The 25,405-nt window shown below is 45.9% G+C and overlaps 1 protein-coding gene across 3 annotated transcripts in view; it reads right to left on the reverse strand.

Annotated features, from left to right (window-relative positions):
- Positions 1 to 10,237: 10,237 nt before the first annotated feature.
- LOC308102180 (uncharacterized protein) overlaps positions 10,238 to 25,405 on the reverse strand; it is a 31,030-nt gene continuing 15,862 nt past the window's right edge. For all 3 annotated transcript variants that reach the window (XM_080451782.1, XM_080451780.1, XM_080451781.1), the window contains exons 11-18: positions 24,434 to 24,535; positions 22,598 to 22,700; positions 13,145 to 15,113; positions 12,728 to 12,901; positions 12,269 to 12,442; positions 11,491 to 11,664; positions 11,281 to 11,327; positions 10,238 to 10,798 (exon numbers count right to left, since the gene is read on the reverse strand). In XM_080451782.1, coding sequence (XP_080307908.1) covers positions 10,239 to 10,798; positions 11,281 to 11,327; positions 11,491 to 11,664; positions 12,269 to 12,442; positions 12,728 to 12,901; positions 13,145 to 15,113; positions 22,598 to 22,700; positions 24,434 to 24,535 — 3,303 coding nt within the window. In that variant the 3' untranslated portion in view covers position 10,238. The remainder of the gene's footprint in view (positions 10,799 to 11,280; positions 11,328 to 11,490; positions 11,665 to 12,268; positions 12,443 to 12,727; positions 12,902 to 13,144; positions 15,114 to 22,597; positions 22,701 to 24,433; positions 24,536 to 25,405) is intronic.

Raw genomic sequence — 25,405 nt, forward strand, 5'->3', positions numbered from 1 at the left:
CCCCACCCTGATAAGCACTTGGAATTGTAGGAGCATTACATTTAGAGTGACTCGGTTCCACAGATAAATATTAAAAATAGCAGATCTACAAGCTCACACCGCCTCGCGACACGCAGCGTTGTGAGCTTGTAGATCGTCTATTTTCAAAATGTTTTCCTCTTATATAATTTGGCCAATGTTTGACCAGTTTTTAAATTATAGTTTGTTGATGCATTAATGTGCATTATGATGCATTAATTTTCTCCATACATTTTTTAGGTATTAAAAAGGTCTTAAAAGTCATTAGATTGTCACTTTATTGTCATCTGGGGACCCAAGAAATCATGTGGGGATCCCCTTGGGGGTCCCGACCCACAGGTTGAGAACCACTGAACCACATAGAGTCTGTAGTTCCAGACCCTATAGCCAGATTCCATTCCCCAAAGCTCGGTCACTCGCTCACTCTCCTCGCTTCCTCCACTCGCGCCTAAGCCCCGCCCCTGCGAGGAGCCGAGGATTATTTGTGAGGACGAGTGGTCGAGTGGTTGCCGTCAAAGGATCGGACTGCACTGGGTCCGTCATTTCAAAGCGACAGAAAATTCCGCGATCACTTATGACGTCTCAAACAGCTGGACCAGAGCCGTGGATGAAAATATACATGCATAGAATAATATGCAGGTATAGAATAATACAGAATATAAGAATAAACAATTCATCAATGTGGATGGCCACATTGTTATCTTTATAGTTAACATTTTGTGCAAAGCCATTTATTCCTGAAATAGTGAACGAAGCGCCAGGATGATTAAACATTTATGAATTAAATCCTGACCCGTCCCTCTTTTTGCTCTTACAGTCCCCAGACCCCCCACCCCCGCAGCAGCCCCGCACGGCACTGCTGCTTATAACAGCCACCGTATATTACAGAGTATGTCTGACTCTGAATTACATCATTCATGCAGGGTGGCCATACGTCCTCTTTTCCCCGGACATGTCCTCTTTTGGGGGGCTGTCTGGGGGGGTTTCATAAAATCCTTCAAATGTCCGGGGTTTTGAGAGCTTGGGTGATATCCCTCCCACTTCTGGGACGAAGAAAAAAGAAAAAGACGATTTTGTGATTTTGCTTGATATTGTTTGATAGCGAAATAAATCATGACTGATAGACATGAAAGAATACCCTTCACAGCTAATAGAGAATTTTAAATTTTAAGAATCGGTTCAGAATTGAATGAATACGGCTATAGTTAAAGCGTAAAGTGTCCTCTCCTATATTCAGTCTATATATAAATACAATACATTATTTTAAACATAATCTTTGTCACAGTAATTTATAGTAGTCCATGCACTGCATTGAGACATGCAAGGAGAGAAATGAACTATCAGCTTTTGAGACAGAATAAGTGTGCACAATATATTACAATGTATATAATTGTATTATACTTTATATCGTATTGTTGCGTCTTTTCAGTCAATTTACACTGTGTGTGTGTGTGTGTGTGTGTGTGTGTGTGTGTGTGTGTGTGTGTGTGTGTGTGCGTGTGAGATGCGCAAGTGATCGGCGGGGGCGAAGGGGGGGGGGGGGGCAGGTTTCAATCATTGTTTTTGTGGCCACATGTGGAGGAGGACCATAATACGTCACGGGAGAAGGGAAAAAACAAAAAAAACGTGTACACGTGATGCGGAAGTCTGCCGCGGAGGAGCTGTGGAGAGTCGTCGAGCCTACACTTGATGTACACTCGCTAAATGCGGAAGTAGAGAGCCGACTCGGCTCCTCCACTCGACTCCACTCGCCTCCTCCAAGAAGCAACTGAGTAATTGGAATTTAGCACATCCGGTTTGGAGTCGAAGTGACCGAGTGGGAGTGAGCGAGTGGCCGAGATTTTCGGGTTTGGAATCTGGCTTATATGACATCCAGGAGGTGTAGTTCCAGACTCTTGCCGTATGTTATCAGTGATAAGGTTGCTGGCCTGCCTTGGAAGAGAGTCTTGAGTCAGAGTTGAAGATACTTTGTAAGTCTTTATTTTCAAGACAGCGATTACAGCAAGGTGTCTGTCCTTGGATCGAATGACACAGAGCACACAAAATCAGATCAATCAATACATTTTATACCTTTCAGTCAAGAGATCATGCCTAATTTTCCAACTCCTCCCCTAGTTCTCATTTGACCAGTCACATTCAACCAAGCTGGAGGCTGGACAACCCAAAACTCAGCACTCCCAGTCAGTGGTTGAACCAATTTGCATTTACACCTGGACCTTCCATCCAACACAACCCTCCCTCTCCCGTCTTCTTCTTGCACTTTGATGTGCTTGAACTCAGTGGTGTGATCTAGTTTTTTTCGGAGGGTATACGATAATTATTCCCTGCGCGACATGCGTGATAAGCTATCGCGTTTTCAATGGATGAAATGGTTATTAGACTGTATATGCTTTCCCCCCAAAAAATCTGCACTGTATACGGCGTATACACCGTACCACGGTAGAACACATCACTGCTTGAACTGTTCCTACCTAAACTGTTGTATAGACCACAGTGGTTCTCAAACTTTTTCATGTCAAGGACCCTCAAAATTATATGTATTTGGCAGCGGACCCCCATCTCAAAATATGTTGTTCCAGGGACCCCCAGAAGTAAAGATTTGAGTTACAAATGTTTGCTTTAAAGAAAAAATATATATTCAAAGATTTGCTTTTTTTTTTCAAAAATAGCAGATCTACAAGCTCATAGTGCGGCACCGAGTACCGCGCTATGAGCTTGATATTAAAGATATTAAATATTAAAGGTAGGGTAAGTGATTTTCTTTGGTAAAAACAAGTGTTAAATAGCTCTATATTGTGATAGAACTCTGAGTTCTATCACAATATAGAGTGTTTGTTTAGTAACAGTCTCCATGTCTTTCCAGCTCTTTATTAAACAGAAAATGCATTTTCAGGTCAGGATACAGATTAAACAAGTGGAATTAGAAGTGTGGCACTAAGAAATGAACTGGAACACTATAAAAATGAAGCTGATAAATGGGTACTCTCTCCTGATTGGCTGAGATTTTGTCACCTACCTGAACATGTATTTTCTATAGTAATCATAGCAATGATTACTATCCGAATATAGAGTTTTAACCTTTTAACAAAAAACTTTTTGTTTTAACCAAAAAATATCACTTACCCTACCTTTAACTAAGGACCCCTGGGGGTCCCCGGACCCCACTTTGATACAAGGAGCACTTTTTATAGTTTATTTTTATTTGTTTGTTATTTGTTTCCTACGTCAGAGTGATTGTGGTGGCTCTCTTGTCAGCAGTGGCGAGGTGGTCGGCTCTCCGGTCAAGTTTAGGAACCCTTGTGGTTCTCAACCTTTGCAGGCCGTGACTCCCCAAAATAATCATATTTGAACTGGGGACCCCCACCCTTATACTCCAAGTACTTGGAATGTAGGAGTTCAGGCATTCAATTTTGTTTGACTCAGTTCCACAGATAAATATTGTGAAAATAGCAGATCTAAAAGCTCACAACACCTCGCATTGCGAGGCGTTGTGAGCTTGTAGATCTGCTGCGGATATTTTGTTACAGACCCCCCCCCCCCCCACCCCCGATATTGAGAGTTGTGTCCTTAAAATGTTTAAAAAATCTTCCAAATTTGTCACTGTGACCTTTTTATTTTTATTTTTTATATTATAGCAGCTTTACAACGTTGTGAGCTTGAAGATGTATATACGTTTAAAGTGGTTAAACTGATTGTTATGCTATACGAAGGCATTTTGCTGGGGTCTCCCTGGAACCCCCTCAATGACCTCTGGGGGTTCCCGCACCTCACTTTGAGGACCATTGATTTATACAGATATATCAAAGTACCTACCCTGATCAAAGATATCATGAGTAATCATTAGATCTGGTGGTCAATGAATGTACAACATGCTGATGTTTTAATACACTTGTATTAAAACATTGCATTGTTAAAAAATCTTTGTCAACTGATTTAAAAGTGCAGTAAGGGATATATTATTCCATTAAATTGAGTGCTGAATATTTCTATCAGTGGTGGAAAAATGTTTTACTTAAGTAAAAGCAATACTGCAGTGCAGAAATACTCCGGAGTCTAGAATTCAACATTTATTTGAGTAAAAGTACAAAAGTATTTGTATCAAAATGTACTTAAAGTACTAAAAGTAAAAGTACTCATTGTGCAGAATGTCCCGTTTCACAAGTTCAACACGTATTAAAAATCTTTTGAAAATAGCAGATCTACAAGCTCACAATGTGTCGCATCGCGACGCATTGTGAGCTTGTAGATCTGCTATTTTCAAATGGCCGAAATGCATATATAGGGCTGAAGTGGTTAATGTATGTTTTGTAATAATAATCTAAATCTGCAAAGTAACTAAAGCTGTCAAATAATTGTAGTGGAGTAGAAGTATAATATTTACCTCTGAGATGTAGTGGAGTAGAAGTATACTCCAGTAAAGTAAAATTCCTCCAAAGTGTACTTAAGTACAGTACTTGAGTAAATGTACTTATGCTACTTTACACCACTGATTTCTATATTCTGATAATAATCATTGCTATGGAGTGTTTGTCCAGCTCTTTAGTAAACAGAAAAGTTGGATATTCAAATCAGGAGAGCAAACTGCTGTGGCGTTTTGGGGGTCCCCAGATGATTAGCTTAATGTGCAACATTGTTTTCTCACTCAACAGTAAACAAATCAACATACAGTATACGTGTATACAGGGTATCTGCACATTTCTAAAGTTACAATTTAATGACTTCTAAGACCTTTTTAATGCCAAATTGGCCAAATTGCCAAGTATGACATAAGAAAGAGGCAAACACTGTGAAAATAGCCGATCTACAAGCTCACAACGCCTCGCAGAGCTTGTATTTTGGCTATTTTCGTCAAACTAAGCGTAATGCCTACAATTCCAAGTGCTTATAAGGGTGGGGGGGTCCCCAGTTCAAATATGATTATATGGGGGGTCGCAGCCTGGAAAGTTTAGGAACCCTTGCTTTAAACCAGTGGTTCTCAACCTTTTCAGGCAGTGACCCCCCAACATAATCATATTTGAACTGGGGACCCCCCACCCTTATAAGCACTTGGAATTGTAGGAGTTTAGGCATTCAATTTAGTTTGACTCAGGTCCACAGATAAATATTGTGAAAATAGCAGATCTATAAGCTCACAATGCCTTGTAGATCTGTTGTTGACACGCAGCAAAGGTCGTCGGGATCGGGATCATAACGCTGTCAGGCTGCATCAGCAGCCTAGGTGCCCGGACCGTTACGCCAGCCGTCCGGGCCACAACTTATTTTTAATCTTTCGAGATCATGATAATAGAAACAAAATTAGGAAACGAAAAAGGGATATTTACTCTTGACCTATAAAAAGAAATCCAACCCAAAAATGGATTCCGACCTATACTGTCTTTAAACTAAATTATATCATGCATAGGGTTGAGACAAGTAAAACAACAGAGTAGAAGCACTCATGGTGGATCCATCATCTTCTCTTTATTGAGGGCAAAATATAATCAATATTATCATAACGTAGAACCAGATAACAATAGGCACAGACGAGATGATCAATAATTACATGATAGGGTCCTTGTGTGAATGGATACCTCAGCTGTAGAGTCGCAGTAAATATGGTTCTCGATTAAGACAAGGAACAGTGCTAGGAATAACGCAACAATATAAAGGATCCTGTGAAAGTATATACTAATGGATAATGCCATAATGAATAACACATAGGCCTATAATAGAGATGCATATGTATTCAGCATGAAAGAGAAGTATGATTATGATAATCCAAACAATTAATAAGTGTTCATGGTATAAGTAGTTGGAGAGACTGAGACAAAAATAGCAACAGTATGAAAACTGGAAAATAATAAAGAAATTATCATGAATAAGGCAACATGCAACACATTTTAAAGTGTGTCTCTATGCCATCACTTGCACAGTTCAAATCCATGACGATGCTTCATTGTGTATCTGTTTGTAATAGTTTTTTAACCTACTTAGTATTTCATTCATATATTTTAGTATCTAGCTTTTTGCAAGCAGCGTTTGATGCTACTGCTGTGTTTTATTTTGTTTGCTAGTTGTCACTGTAAATGAGGGTAACCTCAGTGCCTTTCAAAACATATAGCCTTTGAAATATTCATAATCAGAAAGATTAAAAAATTGCACTGTGCTGGGTGCATAGTGACCATGAGCTAATTGAAACAAAAGGTGAGTGCACTAGAAACTAGGAAGGGCCTCATCTCTGCCAGGCTGGGTTGCCTAGCCAGGTCTGTGTACGTTGTGGGATCATTTGTACCTATTTGGTGGGGAGGACAACCCTCATGTTTCTGCAACAGTGACAAACAGAACAGTCGGTCTCCTGGACCCAGATTCTCCTGATGTGGATGGTGCGTACACTGCCTACTGCAATGTCCTACTGAGGGCAGCAAAGAAAACCATCCCACGAGGCTTCAACGAGAGCTATATCCCGGGTTGGGATGAAGAATGCTGCCACCTCCTGCTCGACCACCAGCAGGCTAGCTCGAGGGAAGAGGTGGATGTGACGGCATCGGCACTTCTCCAGAAGCTGGACGCCACCCGTAAGGCTAGATGGACTGAAACCGCTGAGTCAGTCGATTTCACCCACTCAAGCCGCAAAGCGTGGCAGACCATCAACCAGCTGACTGGTAGAAAAACAACTCCCCCCACATGTCCGGTGACGGCAGATGCCATCGCGTCTCAGCTCCTCAAGAACGGCGAGTGCCCTGGAGCAGACAAGAACTTTGCCCGCCTGACATCACGAGAGGTTTCTTCCCTTTCCAGGGCGGCCAGTGCCAATGCGAACCTTTCAGGAGACTTCATAACAGCTGAGCTCAGAGAGGCCATTAGCAAACTGAAGCAAGGCAAGTCACCAGGACACGATAACATCCACCCAGAGTTTGTGATCCACCAGAGTGCAACTACATCTGCCTGGCTCTGTGCGTTCTTCTCGTCTTGCTTCCGGAGGTCCAAGCTCCCCAAGACCTGGCGGCGTGCGTCTGTCATAGCCCTGCTGAAGCCTAACAAACCTGCAGAAGACCCCAAGGCCTACAGACCCATCTCGCTGCTCTGCGTCCCATTTAAAATCCTGGAGAGGATGATCCACAGCCGCATTGAGCCAGTGGTGGACCCACAACTCCAGAGGGAACAGGCTGGTTTCCGTCGGGGCAGGTCGACAGTGGACCAGGTGACTCTGCTCACGCAGGACATTGAAGACAGCTTCCAGGCCAACGATAAAGCTGGGGTTGTGCTACTGGACCTGACAGCCGCGTATGACACCGTCTGGCACCGTCTGGCACCGTGGACTCCACCTAAAGCTTCTGAGGACAATTCCAGATCGCCCTATGGTGAACTTCATTATGGAGATGCTGTCAAACCGCAGCTTCATCCTACGGACCAGCGATGGTCAGCGAAGCAGGCTCAGAAGGTTGAGAAATGGCGTCCCTCAGGGCTCTGTCCTTTCCCCGATGCTGTTTAACATATACATCTACGACCTACCGGAGACAACATCGGGGAAGTATGGGTATGCAGATGACCTGGCCATTATGCTATGACGACCAACCTGGAAGGCGATGGAAGATGGTCTCAACCAGGACATGGGCATCTTGGTTGCCTACCTCCGCAGGTGGCGCCTACAGCTCAGCACAGGCAAGACAGTGTCGTCGGCATACCACCTCAACAACAGGGAAGCCAAAAGGGAAATTAATGTGTTTGTCGACAACAAGCGCCTAGAGTTCCAACAAGCCCCAAAATACCTCGGGGTACGTTTGGATAGAACACTGTCCTTCAATCAACATCTGGAAGACGTGAGGGCCACGGTAACATCAAGGGTCTCACTCATTCGACGTCTCGCTGGTACGACCTGGGGAGCTTCCGCCATACGCTAAGAATTTCCACCCAAGCCCTGGTTTTCTCTGTAGCTGAATACTGTGCCCCAGCCTGGTGTAGGAGTCCACATGTCAAAAAGGTAGACACCATAATCAACACCTCCCTCCGAATCATAACAGGCTGCCTGAAGCCCACTCCTGTGTCCTATTTGCCAGTCCTTGCAGGAATTGCTCCGGCCTGCCTCCGACGAGAGGCTGCAACCATTAAGCTAGCAAGGAAAGCCCAAATACATGACTGGCACATCCTGCACAACACTACTGTGGAAATAGAGCCTCCAAACAGACTCAAGTCCCGCCACCCTTACAACAAGGCGGCACAAGAGATGCTCCGCTCCATCCCGGAGGACTTGTCCACAAGTGCATGGATGGCGGCATCCTGGAAGCAGGAGTGGGAGTCTGCTGGGCCATCCCGTATCCACAGTTACATCTGGGACCCGGGAGGTGGTGTTGAAGGAGAGGACCTACCGCGCCGGCAATGGACCCTACTGAACCGCCTACGCACTGGAGTCGGCTGCTTCAAATCAGCTATGAAGAAGTGGGGCTTGACAGACAGTGCAGCATGCGAGTGTGGCGAGCCTGAGCAGTCTGCCGAACACATTATTAACACCTGCCCCCTGTATCGACCACCTTCGGAGGCCGGCCTCTTCCAATTGGGACCAGAGACAAGGGCGTGGCTACACGATACTGAGTTGGACATTTGAGGATGATACACGAAAGAAGAAGAAGAAGAAACATTTATAGCATTCGTGGCACCACCTATAGCACCTATAGTTCTAGTTCTGCACAATTGACACTCACAGGCAGACAGGGGTGCAAACATAATCTCCGCCTTCTGGTCTGTTGGACATAATATAACTGAGTGGCATGTTCTTCTGTTGCTCTCTCATTTTCTCTCTCCAACTGCCTTTACAAGAAGTCTGACTGGGTCATGGACAAATACAGAATTAGTATTCCTCCATTAGCCTGTGTCACAGACACAGCTGTACAACAAAGTATTCTTGAAGGTACAATGTGTGATTTGGAATTCAATCAAAAATATATGTTTAAAAAATAAACCACAGATTTTGAAGCAAATGATATTATGTCAATACAATGTCCAGAGACTTTTTTTTTTTTTAAGAAAAGAAAACTTTGGTAGTAGTAGCAGTATAATATTAACACTACTGGTGATATTTTCAGTAATGTCCTGCCATGCTTGAAGGTACATTGTTAATGTGTCCTTATACAAAATACAATTAAAGTCGTATACATACAAATGTAATAATGTCTAAGAAGGCACTGCAGGAGCAGAAAATGTAATATATCAAGGCTATTGGAATGCATGGGTTGCCTGACCATTATGCAAGGAACCAGATTAAAATCTGACACCCGTCTTGTCTTGCATGTCTTTCCTTTCTCAGGAAAACAAGGGCACTTGGTTTCCTGTCCATCTACCCTTTCATGTCTGATATAAATCATGAATTCTCCCCAAAAAAGGTTAAAAAAACAACAACAAAAAAACAAAACAATGCTCATGCCTAGTAGCCTATGTTCCTATATACACCTTTATTATTGACAACAGGCACCATGGCCAACAGTATGCACCTGTGTCAATCATTAAACAGGTTACATCTTGGGAAGTTTCAAACTGTTTAGACCAGTGCAATACTATGTGAAATTATTACCCGATGACCCTCAGTATTAAGCAAGGCAAAGTAACCCTGTTTTGTCTCTGAACAGGTCACACCCCAAGAGGGAAGTGTAGCATAACGATCCTGTTCACCCTCTGTTTTGAACCTGGTTTCCACCACTCCTATATCAACCTCTCCATTCCACTCAACCTCCCAGTAGCAACGCCCAGTAAGCCCTTCCCTGCACAACAACAGACTGAAGTCCCGCCACCCTTACAACAAGGCGGCACAAGAGATGCTCCGCTCCATCCCGGAGGACTTGTCCACAAGTGCATGGATGGCGGCATCCTGGAAGCAGGAGTGGGAGTCTGCTGGGCCATCCCGTATCCACAGTTACATCTGGGACCCGGGAGGTGGTGTTGTCCATCTACCCTTTCATGTCTGATATAAATCATGAATTCTCCCCAAAAAAGGTTAAAAAAACAACAACAAAAAAACAAAACAATGCTCATGCCTAGTAGCCTATGTTCCTATATACACCTTTATTATTGACAACAGGCACCATGGCCAACAGTATGCACCTGTGTCAATCATTAAACAGGTTACATCTTGGGAAGTTTCAAACTGTTTAGACCAGTGCAATACTATGTGACTTAGGATGAAGTTGCTCTTTAATCGTCAATGACACATATTTGATCACAACTCCTGTTTCATTCCACTCAGGCTGTTGCTAATCAACCTGACAAAGTCTCACTTTGGAACCTTTATTCCTGAGTGCAAACCCAGGGTAAAGGGCCCGTGTGAATCTAGAGTGGAACGTGCGAAGATGAGTCATTTTGTCAGAGGACACTCTGTAGAATGACACCGTTCCACCAGGCCAGTCCAAATACACAGCAACTCGGTTGGAGTCGGATGTGGGGACAAATATGACACGGTCGGACTCGGTGGAACAATCAATTATTACCCGATGACCCTCAGTATTAAGCAAGGCAAAGTAACCCTGTTTTGTCTCTGAACAGGTCACACCCCAAGAGGGAAGTGTAGCATAACGATCCTGTTCACCCTCTGTTTTGAACCTGGTTTCCACCACTCCTATATCAACCTCTCCATTCCACTCAACCTCCCAGTAGCAACGCCCAGTAAGCCCTTCCCTGCACAACACCTCTGGTCTAAATTCATAGGGGGTCCAATGCTGTTTTTCCCCCTTGACCACTTTCACTTCCTTATTCGCACTGGACAGAGAGAGGGACTTGGAGGCTTTACTGGTGTCCAGTGTGAGCTCACAGTTGTCTGAAGGAGAGAAGACAGTACAAATGTCAATATTAATTCCTTCATAAACTCAAATTGTTCATGTGGGCTGGTGTGTGTGTGTGTGTGTGTGTGTGTGTGTGTGTGTGTGTGTGTGTGTGTGTGTGTGTGTGTGTGTGTGTGTGTGTGTGTGTGTGTGTGTGTGTGTGAGTGAGTGAGTGAGTGAGTGAGTGAGTGAGTGAGTGAGTGAGTGAGTGAGTGAGTGAGTGAGTGTGTGAGAGAGAGAGAGAGAGAGAGAGAGAGAGAGAGAGAGAGAGAGAGAGAGAGAGAGAGAGAGAGAGAGAGAGAGAGAGAGAGACAGACAGACATTTTATATTATCTGTGAAGTATATAAATGTATGCATTTATGTCGATGGCAGACATTGCAAATATAATAATGTTTAATAGTGTTTAGAGAAGTGTGTGTGTGGGGGGGCTAGAGGTGAGAAAGTTATTCATTACATTATAGTTTTGTTAAAACTTACACTTTTTCAGCCCTGGCTTCAGCCATTGCTTTCCACCTTGGTCAACACTGCAGTGAAAAGAGAAGGCTTTGAGGTTCTTGCAGAATAACAGTCAAATAATAGACATGGGGTCAGGAAGGGATTTTTCTTTTGTTTTCTTTTTTCCCCAAGACCAACTGTTTACATTTTCGATGAGGTTATCAGTTAGTGACTAAATAGTCATCACTGTACCTAAGAATCTCCAATCCACAGTGGGGGTCTTCTAGTCGAACGGAGAGCATCTTTGTTCCGGAGTCTCCTGCGTGGTTGTAGCTTAGGTCAATCTCTCTCAGATGGGACGGGTTGGAGCTCAGAGCTGATGCCAAGAATGCACAGCCCTCCTCTGTGACCAGACAACCTGACAGCCTGCACAAAACGGTATGAATTACTCTCTCTTTTATCACATAAGACTGAACAAAGATCAGAGGAAGAGACTGTCACTACTGCTAGCAGGCAAACTATACAATACATGATTACATCAATGACCACTGACGGACAATATGTACTGAAAAGATACACTTCTGTATGCTGCTGTGGAATTTTGTGTGAACTGTTTGCCCATACACAGTGATGTGATGTAATGTCTCTCCCCTCTGAGAAGCTTAAAAAAAATAAGTGGTCACAAAAAAGGAAGACGGGGGCTTAAGAAATTACAGCTCGTCCCTATTGGTCGTCTAAGTCCACATACCGAATTTCTACTCGGTAGCATGCTACGAACTGGAGTTATGGATGTTTTGTAGATCGGCTATATTCACTTCCTGTTTGGCATTGAAGTTTGACACTTCGCCATGGTCACGCCGTTTTACGAAAACTCAAGCTTTGCGCTGAGCGAATTTGAGGCAATCCGTCTAGGAGGAGTTTGTTAAAGTACAACCCGTGAAAATGGCGTGAAATGCACAAAAATGCCACTATAAATCCAAATGGCACTGGGGGCAGCCAGTAATCTGTTTTGTGTGTTTCAATCACTGACCTTAGAGTCTCCAGTTTGCAGTGTGGACTCCCCAGTCCACCAGAGAGCTTCTTAACTCCTGAATCGTGCAAGTCATTATTACTTAGGTTCAACTCTCTCAGACTAGAGAAGTTGGAGCTGAGAGCTAAGGCGATAGCTGCACAGCATTTCACTGAGAGCATGCAATGATTCAGCCTGTAAATAAAAATCAAGGTTAACTTAAGCATTTTACCTTCAGCAGGTTCAAGGTTCAACTTTGCTATTGCTGTTATGGTCTCTTAAAAGTCACTAAAATAGTTCAATCGACTTCAGGGGTCCCAAACAAAAGTGTGTATAATGCCTATAGGACTGTATCTTTGTTCTCTCTCACACACATTTGGATTGCAAGATCATTAACAAATTAACACGAACAGTAAGACAGAAAATGAGAGATGTCAAAGCATTTTTCATTTTTTGGAAATAAAATCACGAATTATGAACCTGAGAGTCTCCAGCTGACAGTGTGGACTTCCTAGTCCAGCAGAGAGAAACTCCTCTCCTGACTCGTGCAGGTCATTGTTGCTCAACTCCAGCTGTCTCAGTCTACAGGACTCAGAGTTGATAGCTGAGGTCAGTGCTTCACAGCACCTCATGGATAGATTGCAGCCATTCAGCCTGAGGATCAATAGAAGTGTGACCATGCAGGCTTTGCATTAACAGGCAAACAGTATGTCAAGAGCAGAAAAGACATATTGTGTACAAAATGATTTGACAAAGAGTATATGACACACACATTTGCACACACACACACACACACACACACACACACACACACACACACACACACACACACACACACACACACACACACACACACACACACACACACCATTTTGATCTGTGATTGGTGATACTTACAGAGCTGTTTCTGAGACTTTGACCACTGGCAGCAGCCAAATAAGGCAATCCGGAGATCTGGAGTATTCCTCCAGGTTGAACGTATCACTGCATTCCTCTGATGTTAGCAAGTGGAAGCTGAGAGCTGACCACCGAGCAGGGCCTCCAGATCCCAGTTTATACCGCAAATCTTGAAATGCATTGAGCTCTTTCAGACAGTGGAATAGATTGATGCTTCTCTCTAGAGAGGGATTCGCCATGATCTTCTCTCTGATGTACTCAGCTGTTTCATCGCTCTGTAGACTGCCTAAAGTACGTGTCACCAGCCCTCTAAGCAGAATCTGATTGGTCTTCAGCGAGAGGCCCAGGAGGAAGCGAAGGAACAGGTCAAGGTGTCCATTTTTGCTACCCAAGGCCTTGTCCACTGCATTCTCAAAGAAATTGGGCTCAGACCGTGTTGGAATAATCGTGGCTAACGCCTCTGCTTTTTCTTCTGAGTGCTTCAGTTTTCGTGTCAACCAGCTTTTTCTTGAGAATGATTGCTCAGATTTGTGGTGACTTGCACTGGACACAGATTGATCAGGCTGGTCAGCAGTGCCTGCAGATGTTTGCTCAGGCTGTTCACCAGTGGTGTTTGGACTTTGCAATGGTGATAGCAAATTGACACCGGTGTTCATGAACAACAGAAACGCGTAAAGAGCAGCAAGGAACTCCTGTACGCTCAGGTGGATGAAGCAAAACATCCTGTGCTGGTAAAGCCCGCGCTCTTCTCGAAAAATCTGTGCGCACATACCGGAGTATGTCGAGGCTGCACCGACATCAATGCCACACTCTTTGAGGTCTGCTTCATAGAAGATCAGGTTTCCTTTCTCCAGCTGTTCAAAGGCCAGTTTTCCTAGAGACATGATGACTTTCCTACTCTCTGCATCCCAAATCGGCGCTGTCTCAGCTCTCCCACGATACTTGACATTCCCCTGTTTGATCTGTAGCACCAGGAAATGGATGTACATCTCAGTCGAGGTTTTGGGTATCTTGTTGACCGTCTCCAACAGGTGGACACCCCAAGGGTCCTCAGGTATCTTCTCGTTGAAATCCGCCTTCATCACATCGTCTAGAACAGTAGCTGTGATCCAACAGAAGACTGGGATGTGGCACATGATGTGGAGGCTCGTTGACTTCTTGACATGTGAGTAGATTCTGCAAGCCACTGCCTTATCACCGACTGTCTTCATGAAGTATTCCTCTTTTTGTGAATCTGTGAACCCACGTAGCACTGTCACCCGGTCAACACATTCTGGTTGTATTTGATTGGCTGCAGCAGGTCGTGTGGTTATCCAGATGCGAGCAGATGGAAGCAGGTTTCCCTTGATGAGGTTCGTCAGCAGCACATCCACCGAGGTTTGCTCTGCAACGTCTTTCCACACCTCATTGTTCGGGAAGTCCAGCGGAAGCAAACATTCATCTAAACCATCAAAGATGAACAAAACCTGGTTCTTGTTGTAGTCGGAGATTCCTGATTCCTTGACCTCCTCGAAGAAGAACTGGATAAGTTCAACAAAGCTGTATTTCTGCCCTTTCAACACATTCAGCTCTCTGAAGAGGAACATGAATATGAACTGTATATCTTGGTTGGATTTGTGTTCCGCCCAGTCCAGAGCAAACTTCTGCAAAAAGAAGGTTTTACCAATGCCAGCAACTCCTTTTGTTAGCACGGTTCTGATGGGTTTCTCTTGTCCAGGTGTGGGTTTGAAGATGTCCTGGCGTTCGATGCGTCTATCTGGTCTTAGTGGGGTCCTGGACGCGGTTTCAACCTGTCTGATCTCATGTTCATTATTGAGCTCTCTGCTCTCTCCCTCGGTGATGAACAGCTCTGTGTAGATCTCATCCAGCAGTGTTGGGTTTCCCTGTTTTCTGAAGCCCTGCATCACATACTGGGACCTCTTCTTCACATTAGATCTGTGATCATGCCGGCATGCCGTAGGTATCATCTCTGGAGGAAAAACAACATAAACACTGATACTAATTTCACTGTGCAGTATATTGTAATTTATGATGGTGTGTACAGCAGTGGTTTTCAAACTTTTTGTGCCCAAGGCACATCAATGGACAAGTCAAAAGCTCAATCTCACGTTTGTAGATCGGATTTTTCACTACTTCTGAAAATAACAATCAGTGATTGTGAGTTTGCAACCAGAAAAGTGTGCTCCTTGGAGCACAGGTCTCCACCAGGCCGGGTTGCCTACCCAGGGCCTGCAAACTTTGGTCATAGCCACTTGGAATGGTATCTGAAAAATCAAACGTATACATCTTCATCACATGACCCAAGAGATAATGTGTACAGATTTGTGTGAGTTTTGGACACAATCTGTAGGAATAGTAGCAAAAAATGTGTTTAGAAGAAAACACAAGAAATGTATCAGTTGTGTCATGATCCAAGGAATCCATGGGAAACATATGTTGATTGTATGACCTACGGTTCAAGAGTTATAGGTCAAAATGTGAAGTGGGCTTTTGTAGCCCCACCATGAGGAGATTTGAAAAATGTGGGATGGAGGTTCTTCCTCTTCCTTGGCTTAATGGGAATGTACGTGCAAAGTTTCCCGGCAATTGGGTGCTGCATTCATGTGTGGCATTTCGTTCAAAATGGGCCACTCCTGAACATTTTGGAAGCTAATCTTAGCCAATCAGGATGGAATATGAAAAATCTGATCCGTCTTGATCACATGACTATAGAGATAATGGGCCTGATTCACTAAGATTAAATAGATTAAATAGTGTGTAAATAAAGTGACGGGTGTGTAGATTCTCTAAGCACAAACTGACGTGCGATTCACAAAGCGGCGTGTACAGCCCTGATATGTGTGTATAGCAGTTGTTCCTCATTTTTGTCAGAAAGTCAGAGGTGTGTTAACGTGGAGAATCATTTGTATTGCTACAAGCCCCATTTAGGAGGAAGACCTCGACTATGCAGATGACATTGCCATAGCCTCGGACACAGCAGAGAAAGGGAAATAACTAAATGGAGTGCAGGAAGATCGGCCTCAAGCTCAATGTCAAGAAAATAAAAGCAATGGCTTTTAACACAGAGGTGCTCAAGGTAGTCAAGGACTTCAAATATTTCGGTGCCTGGACAGCTTTGACAGAACAGGATTCGAAGGTCCGGAGGGCACTTGCCTGAAATGCCTTGCGCGGGATGAGGAGAGTGTGGAATTCTGACATCGGAGAAAACCACATGAGGCAGCTGTTCATAGCTACAGTGGTGTCCGTGCTGCAGTGTATGGTGCCGCGACATGGACGCTCAACGGCACAGCAGGAAAAAGCCCTGTGTGTACACAAGAATGGTACGAATGGCACTTGGGGTCACATCAGACCTCTACCGGGGCCTGACAAGGTCAGAGAGAGAAGGATGAGGCTGGCTGGGACACTGCGTCAGTTACCCAGAACAATTGTGGCAAGCAAGCTGACACTGTGGGAGCCAACCCAGAGCAAAGCCAGGAAGGAAAAGACGTAGACACACTTATTTTATTTTATTTATTTATTGTATATATATTTTTTTGAAAAAATTAATTGAAAAAACACGGCATGAGTCACCAGAACCAAGGACGGGTGTTTTTGATGAATCTAACATGGTTAAAATGGAGTTTGAAGTTACAATGGGTTTGTATAGGAAGGGGGCGTGTCTGATAAAATGAATATCAAATATCTAAATACTGAATCAAGCAACTTAAAAACTGTCTGGGGGGCTCACAAAGGCCTGAGTAGATGTTAAAGAGTCTCCTTTGTGTCTAAAAATCTCCATGGATTCAAGGCTTGCTTCATGGGGTTTGTAATTGATAGAAAATAAGTAATTTTTTTTGTGTGAACTACTCCTTTAACTCTTTTAACGCCATTGACTCGAACACGCGTCAATTGCTACTTAATCCACCCACGCCATCGACGCGTTAGACGCGTTGATAGCGTTTTCATTGTTTAATCTGTGATCGCGCTGTTCTGTTTAAATTTCACCATCGGATACTGTTTTTGTTTTTTTCACACTCACCCGGATCCGGATTCATGACGCAGATTCCGTTTCCGGTTTCCGGTTTTCTTTTTTAGGCATTTTAGGCGAGAATAGGGAAACACACGGTTTTTCACACGGTATAAAAAACGCACGGAGAGCTCTAGTTCTATTTTCTTTGGTCTGGATGACGAACAGTCATCTGCGTCGTGTATCACATCGTACTGCAGGCCGATCGCCGATCTGAGACAACGTCACAGCCGGATATGACGTATGGACTGTTGATCCTGTTTGGAGGGGGTCAAGTGAGTGAGCGAGTATATCAAGGTGTGGATCTGCTGCTCTCTGGTGGTCGATCTGTGGTGTGTGTTTAAAACTGCAGCAAGAGAAACTTAAATTAATTTAAATAACAAAATAACAAAACAAAAAAACACGAAAATCGCTGGCACTGGGGAGTACTTTATGAAAATACTCTGGCAGTTAAGTGTCTTGTTCAGGGACACTTTGACAGATCTACAAGCTCACAACGCTGGCGATTGCACAGAGCACAACACATGAGCTCCCGGAAACAATCTTTGATTGGACAGGGTTCTGTGACGCAAACCGGAAACCGGTTGGGTTATAAAGCCCCCAGCGTCACCAGGTTCGTCCTCTTCCATAACTCTGCTAGCAGCGAATGCGCACGAGTCCTGAAGACAACACGACTAGCAACCGCGATAAACTTTGACGAATCCCAACAAAACCCATAGCGAGGGCACCCAGTGTCGCTCTACGGGCGTTTTCGTTATCTAATCAGTTTATCGTTGTTAGATTAAAACGCTCCCGCGTTACTTTTCCTGTCCTCTCAGTCTTTCCACGAGCTAAGATGTTAGCTAACGCCGCTAGCCAGACTACAGGCCGCGTTAAGCTAATAGGCGGAAGCTAGGCTGGGTTAGCCTAGCTGCGTTTACCTGCCTCGTGGTGACTGGAGGAAAAGAAGATGGAGGCGCCCCGAGTCTGCGGTCTGCGGCCTACCAGTAGCAGCGGACGACCGCCATCGGCTGTGCATCCTGTGCCTGGGGCCCAACCATGCGTGGCTCGCCCTGCACCACGCAGGCGACGAAGACGCATGCAGACCTTGTGACGACTTCACGGTCCACCAGTTGGAGTGCCGCCTCAGGAGGGCCCAGGGCCTGGCGGCCTCCAGCGGTAGTGCTAACACCGACGCTGGCCTCGCCATGGGCCACACGGCGTCGGTGGGAAGCACGGGCCTCGAGTCAGGCCTACTGCAGGATGCGCCACGATCCAGCGGAGCCAGGAGGAAAGTCCGGGGAGAGGCTTCTTCGTCGCCTACGCCGGACCACGCAGCTCCAGCCGAGGCCAGTGGGCCACCAACCGGGGACTGCGTGCCTCCCTCCTCCCCCTCCTTCTCCGTCCTCGCCTGGGGCAACACTCCGACGCCTGAGGGGGGCTCGGATGGGGAGGACTTCGGGATAGGAGAGGCTTCACAGAACGAGGTGGAGGCCGGACCCTCCCCCCGTCGGGCACAGGAGGTCCCGAGGTCCAGTCCGGGGCCTCCTGTGCCTACGTCAGCGCGAGAGGAGGCAGCACCTCCTAGCCTGGTGAGGGAGCCTCTCGAGCCAATGTCGGCGGTGCTAAGACGGGCTATATCCAGGTGCGGCCTGGAGCAGCCGATGGAGGCGGCGAGGGCTTCAGTCGGGGCCCCCATCCCAGGATTCCAGGGCCTGACGCCCCTCGCTCCCCGGCAGGTCGCCTCAAAACTCCTGCCCGAGGCAGTGGGAGTAATATTAGAGGCGCATCGCACCCCGGTGGGGTGCCCTGTCCTCGAAGTTATGCTATGAGCCCTAAGTGTTCGGTTTGCACCCTGGACGGCATTCCGAACACTGCAGGGACAACTCATGTGCGTGCCATGAACATGATGAATCAATCGCAGGTAGTACCTCTTTCTGCTATGAATCAAATGTCTATAGAGTGTTGTTTTCACAATGTGAAACAGGGGCTTTCTGTGAGTAAAACATTTCCAACTGCGACATTGCAGTTCCCTCTTCCGTCCGGCAGATGGCTGCAAAGTTCATCTGTAGGACGGTCGACAGCCAAAATGGCGGCCTCCCTCAACTGCCCTAAAATGGCGGACGAGGGAGGGCGGAAATGCGTTTTTCAGTCAGCCCCGGTGTTACACCGTCAAAACTCCCCGAGTGGGACGGAAGGTTTGTTCCGTGTCGCAACAACGTCTCCGCACAAGAGGCCCGCCCCAGTTGACCTCCCTAAGATGGCGGTCGTCAAGAGGCGGAAGTTGACGGACCGACGGAACCTGGTGTTACCCCTTCAACTCTCCCCGAGAGGGACGGGAGTTTCGTTCCGGGTAAAACCTCAGCCGCGTAAGGGTTCCGCAGTCTCGTCGAAAGGAGTGTCGACGCCTCCGGTTCCCATGGAAACGGGCTCGTCCTCCGAAGCGGTGAGTTCTTCGCGTCCGTTGAGACACGGACGGAGGAGGCCGCTGCTGCCCCCCGTGGACGCCCTCCCACTGGTTACTCCAGTCGGGCCGGCAGTTTCACCGGTTACCTTGGTAACGAGGCAGCGCTCTTCGGAGCTGATGACGTCATTGACCCCCTCCGGCCCCACGAACCCTCTGGCTCGTTGCCTGGCGCAGTGGGAAGCTTGCAGACCGAATCCTTGGGTACTACGTACCATTACGAGAGGATATAGGTTGCAATTTTCCTGTAGACCTCCCCTGACGGACGAGGTTATTTTCTCCCGAGCGTCAGGCCAGGCGGCTGTGACGCTACGGGAGGAAGTTGTGTCTCTGCTGAGCAAGGGTGCTATCAGAGAATTATCTCCGAATCAGAGCCGGCTAGGTTTCTATTCGGAATATCTCCTGGTGAAAAAGAAAGGGGGGGGGGGGGTGAGACCTATTCTGAACCTAAAAGGTTTAAATAGGTTTCTGACGACCTTCAAATTTCAAATGCTAACAACGGCCAAGTTGTTGCGATCGATACGTCAGGGGGATTGGTGGACGAGTATAGATGTGAAAGATGCCTATTTTCACGTCCCCATCTACCCCGCGCACCGGAAGTTCCTACGGTTTGGCTTTGAAGGCAAAATATACGAATACACGGTGCTCCCGTTCGGCATGTCACTGAGCCTTCGGGTCTTCGTGAAGTGCACGGACGCGGCTATCGCCCCACTACGCCAGCACGGTCTCCGCCTGGCGACGTACATAGATGACTGGCTGCTGGCGGCGGGGTCGAGGGAGGAGGTGGCGCGGCACACAAAGGTAGCCATTGCGCACCTGACGTCCCTGCGGTTTACGATCAATACTCAGAAGAGTGTTCTGATCCCATCCCAGCAGACCACCTTCGTAGGGATTTCCTTGGACTCATCCACGATGGTGGCGCGCCTGTCTCAGGACAGGTTGGCCGGTTTCCTGGCATGTGTGCGCTCTTTCCGTGTGGGGCGCAGAGTCGCGTACAGGACATGCATGCAGGTTGCAGGTCTCATGGCCTCGGCCATACACCTGATCCGGCTGGGCAGATTCCACATGAGACCTTTTCAAAGGTGGATGCGGAGGCTTAGGACACCGCACACCATGAAGTCTCGTAAAGTGGTGATATCTCCCCGGTGCGTGACGACGTTGCAAACGTGGTCACAGGCGTCCTTCCTGTCCGGTGGAGTCAGGATGGGCGAGGTGGTGTCACGAAAGGTGATTACCACAGACGCTAGCCTCTCAGGTTGGGGAGCTGTCCACGACGGCTACTCAGCCAGGGGGGTGTGGACTTCTGCTCAGAAGGTATACCACATCAACTATTTGGAGTTGTTGGCGGTCTTCCTCGCCCTCCGACGGTTCGAGGACCGCATTGTGGGATGTCATGTTCTGGTTAGAACGGATAACACCACAACGATGTGCTATGTCAATAAACAAGGGGGCCTGGGCTCTGTTGTTTTGGACAATTTGGCACGCGAACTGACGCTATGGAGCACATTGCGTCTAGCCTCGTTATGCGCCTCCCATGTGCCGGGTCTCCTCAACAGCGGGGCGGACCTGCTGTCTAGGGGCGAACTTTGGTACGGGGAGTGGTCTCTCAACCCGCAGGTGGCGGGCCTGATCTGGCTCCGGTTCGGTCGGGCTCGGATTGACCTGTTTGCCTCCGGGGGAAACGCAGAGTGTCCACGATTCTTTTCTTTGAATCACAAGGATTCCTCCTTGGGAGTGGACGCGTTGGCACACGTCTGGCCGGACGTTCTGCTGTATGCTTTCCCACCTTTGGAACTGATCCTGTCCGTTCTGGAGCGGGTCAGGGTCCAAGGCAGGACGGTCCTGCTGGTGGCCCCAGCATGGGGAGTGTGGAGGTCGGAGATCGCTCCTCTCCTCTACGCTGAACCCTGGCCTCTCCCGCTTTTCAGAGATCTTCTGAGGCAAGGCGGGGATGAGGTGTTTCACGAGTTCCCCGGGGATTTGGACCTGTGGGTCTGGCCCGCGAGGGGTCGGTGAACGACCGGAGGTGGTTGGACCGGTGATACATGTCCCTTGGGGACACAGTTATTGCCGCTGGCCGTCCGGCGTGGAGTATTGACAGAGGGTTTTACCTCTGTGGCCCTGGCTCGACCGTGATGGCACCTGGGGTGTCATTCGTGGTCGAGATGGGGTGGGACTATGGTCAGGGGAGACCGGCACTGGCTTTGGCTGGTTTTCTCTTCCCTTGACCGGTGGTCTCCTTTCTGTTTCCCTGGGGCCGGCTGGGCCAGGCCTAGAGATGGGAGGTGGGGACAGGAGCCTGACTCTCTTTCAGGGGGAGGTCAGGTTCATCTAATGGGCTCCTGTCTCGTTTCCCTTCCTTATGACCTTTTGGGTCATGCGTCTGGGGGTCGGGGTCTTGCCGGGAGGCATGGCCTTTTGACCTTGGGGCGTACAGGTTGGATAGGGTTGCTCCTGGGACTCCCCAGGGGGTGTTTATATGTCCCATAAGTAAGTTTCTTATGTAGAAACGAAAAGAACAGCTAGGGGTTACGTAGGTAACCCCAGTTTTTTTAGTTTCGTAGTAAGAAACTTACCGGAAACCCCTTCTGTGCGCTTCGACTAGCGTGCAGAGTGAAGGGTATCAGAGGACGAACCTGGTGACGCTGGGGGCTTTATAACCCAACCGGTTTCCGGTTTGTGTCACAGAACCCTGTCCAATCGAAGATTGTTTCCGGGAGCTCATGTGTTGTGCTCTGTGCAATCGCCAGAGGGCGATGATATCCCATAAGTAAGTTTCTTACTACGAAACTAAGAAAACTGGGGTTACCTACTGTACGTAACCCCTAGTTTTCAAATAATTGTAATGGAGTAAAAGTACAATATTTGCCTCTGAGATGTGGTGGAGTCGAGGTAAAAGTATAGACTCTTGGAAAAACTCCAGTAAAGTAAAAGTACCTCAAAATTGTACTTAAGTACAGTACTTGAGTAAATGTACTTAGTTACTTTACACCACTGCTCCTACCGTTCTCCAGAAGGTCAGCCAGGTGATGCTGCTTCATGCTCCTCAGGAAGTGCAGGGTGATCTTCAGAAGGTCCTTTCTGACACCACTCCTCTCCAATGTGTCCTGTACCACGGTTATTACAGTTAACTAAAACTAACAAAATAACCAAAACTAGAATTTGAACTAGAAATAAACTAGAAAAACATTATTAGTTAACTGAAATAAAAAATACAAACTGAGGATTTACAAAAAACGATAACCAACTGACACTGTATTGTGTTTACAAAACTAACTATAATAATTGAAAAGAATTCCTCAGTTTTAGTCTGTCAATATTTCGTACATAAGCATAATATTTTCAAAACCCTTTACAAAAACATCTTTCCGAAATATTGAGAAAATAATTCTCTAAAAGTGTTCTCAATTTATTATTAAAAATAGAGAAAATAGCAGATCTACAAGCTCACAACACGTTGCAATGCCATGGGTTGTGAGCTTGTAGATCAGCTATTTTCTCTATTTTCCACCCCTGACAAACTAAACTAAAGCTAAGCCTTTTGAGGAAAAATACAAATAATCTGAACTAGTAAACCAGCTTTATAAAAAAACTATCTAAATTGAAATTGAAACTAATGATACATGTTCAAGTATAACTAGAAAAAGTGCTCCTCGGAGCACAGGTCTCCGCCAGGTCAGGTAGGTTATTGTGGGCCAGCAATGTTCAGAATTTGCCAGTCAGGATGGAAAATAAAAAATCGTACGGAACCATCTTGATCACTTGACTATAGAGATAATATGTGCTGATTTGCATGATGTTTGGACAACATTTGTAGGAGTAATGTAAAAAAGAAAAATCGGCCTCCTGGTGGCGCTATAATAGGGCAATGTTAAAAGGGTGGCGTTTGTTCTTCAACGTAGTGCGAATATACGTGCAAAGTTCCACCGCAATCGGACGCTGCGTTCATGATTTGCGGCATTTTGTTCAAAACGGGCCACTCCTGCAAACTTTAGATGTCAATGTTAGCCAATCAGGATGGAATATGAAAAATCAAACAGATCCATCTTGATCACATGACTATAGAGATCATGTGTACCGATTTGCGTGACATTTGGATAAAATCTGAAGGCTTAATCTAAAAAAATATGTATTTTACATAAGTCGGCCTCCTGGTGGCGCTATAAAAGGCTAATGTGAAAAATGCAGGGCAGATGTTTTTCCTTGGCCTCTAGGGAGTATGCGTGCAAAGTTTCACGCAGATCGGTGCAGTTACAGTTAAGAACGCAATTTGGCCTTTTATAGCGCCACCATGAGGCTGATTTGAACATTTTCAAGTGGCATTTCCTCCTCGGCCTAGTGGGAATGTGCGTGTGAAATTTCACGGAAATCGCAAGCTGCGTTCATGATTTGAGGCATTTAGTTCAAAATGGACCAATCCTGCAAACTTTGGAAGCCAACCTTAGCCAATCAGGATGGAATATGGAAAATCAGGCAGATTCGTGTTGATCACATGACTATAGAGATACTGTGTAATGATTTGCGTGATGTTTGGATAAAATCTGTAGGAGTAATATAAAAAAAATGATTTTGCACAAATCGGCCTCCTGGTGGCGCTATAACAGGCCAATCTGAAAATTGTGGCCCAGAGGTTCTGAATTGGCATCCAGGGAATATGTGTGCACAGTTTCGCAGCTGTGCACACATTTCGCGGCCGGGCCAACGGTGCCGGAGATTAGCCGCTCGCAGACAGATGGACACACGGACACACGGACACACGGACGGACGGACACACGGACGGACGGACAGGGGGTAAAACATACTCTCTCGCCATGCCTTTCGGCCTGGCGGAGACAATAACCTTGTCCAGCTTCTCCGCCTCCTCCTCCTCCCTGTGACTGACGATCCTCTGGAACCTCCACAGCTCCTCTTTCACAAACCTGATCATGTTCGCCTCAAGAAGCTGGAGGTTTAGCAACAAACATTTCATTTTATTTTGTTTCGCACATGGTAGTGTATTACAGTACATATAGTTCATATCATAGGATATTAATTCATTAAATCAAATACACCCATGAGCGAAAAGGAGCAGGCAGAAGAATACATTCTTATTGATACCTGCCCCCTATCTAGTTTAAAAAAAGATATACTTGATGATCGGCGCATACAACCAGTACAGTACTTGCACTAAATGCAAGTTTAAACAAAAAATCCCAAACAAAACAAGCAAAACAAAACGAGCAACAAAATGTGCAACAAACAACTCCAAAGTCCAATCCTTTCCTATTCATCTTCTTCATATTGTCTAATAATCTTATGTTTATCCCATTTTTAAAATTGATAAATATTTGTACAACCTTTTAAGTCATTGTGGAGAGAATTCCACATTCTGACCTTTGAGTGGTCCGTGCAAACTGATGCTTAAAATCAAATTTCCTCCTACTGTCCCCACTTTCTGAACAACATTCAAACAGCTTTTGCAAATTAACTGGCAGCGTTAATTACGTTACATCAAGTGAATGTCATATTTTTTTTATTATTGTGAACTAAGGATGGGACCATAATCGTTATCGTTTATCACAAGAAAAAAAAACACTTGCAAAAATCATATCACAGAGATTTTAATTTGTTCGAGAAATTGTCATACACTGGTTTGAGTTGGCATTGTACTTGGACCGCTGTTTTCTGTCTACAACAAATCTCTTTGCCAAAAATAGCAGATCTACAAGCAACGAGTTGTGAGCTTGTAGATCGGCAATTTTATGGCTAAAGTTCCACCCGAAAATATGGATGCTAGGGTGGAGGTGGTAAACAAAAGTGTCATATTTTTAAG

The sequence above is a fragment of the Gymnoscopelus braueri genome (genome assembly GCF_963280865.1).
Source record: "Gymnoscopelus braueri genome assembly, chromosome: 2".
In the NCBI taxonomy this organism is placed as follows: domain Eukaryota; kingdom Metazoa; phylum Chordata; class Actinopteri; order Myctophiformes; family Myctophidae; genus Gymnoscopelus; species Gymnoscopelus braueri.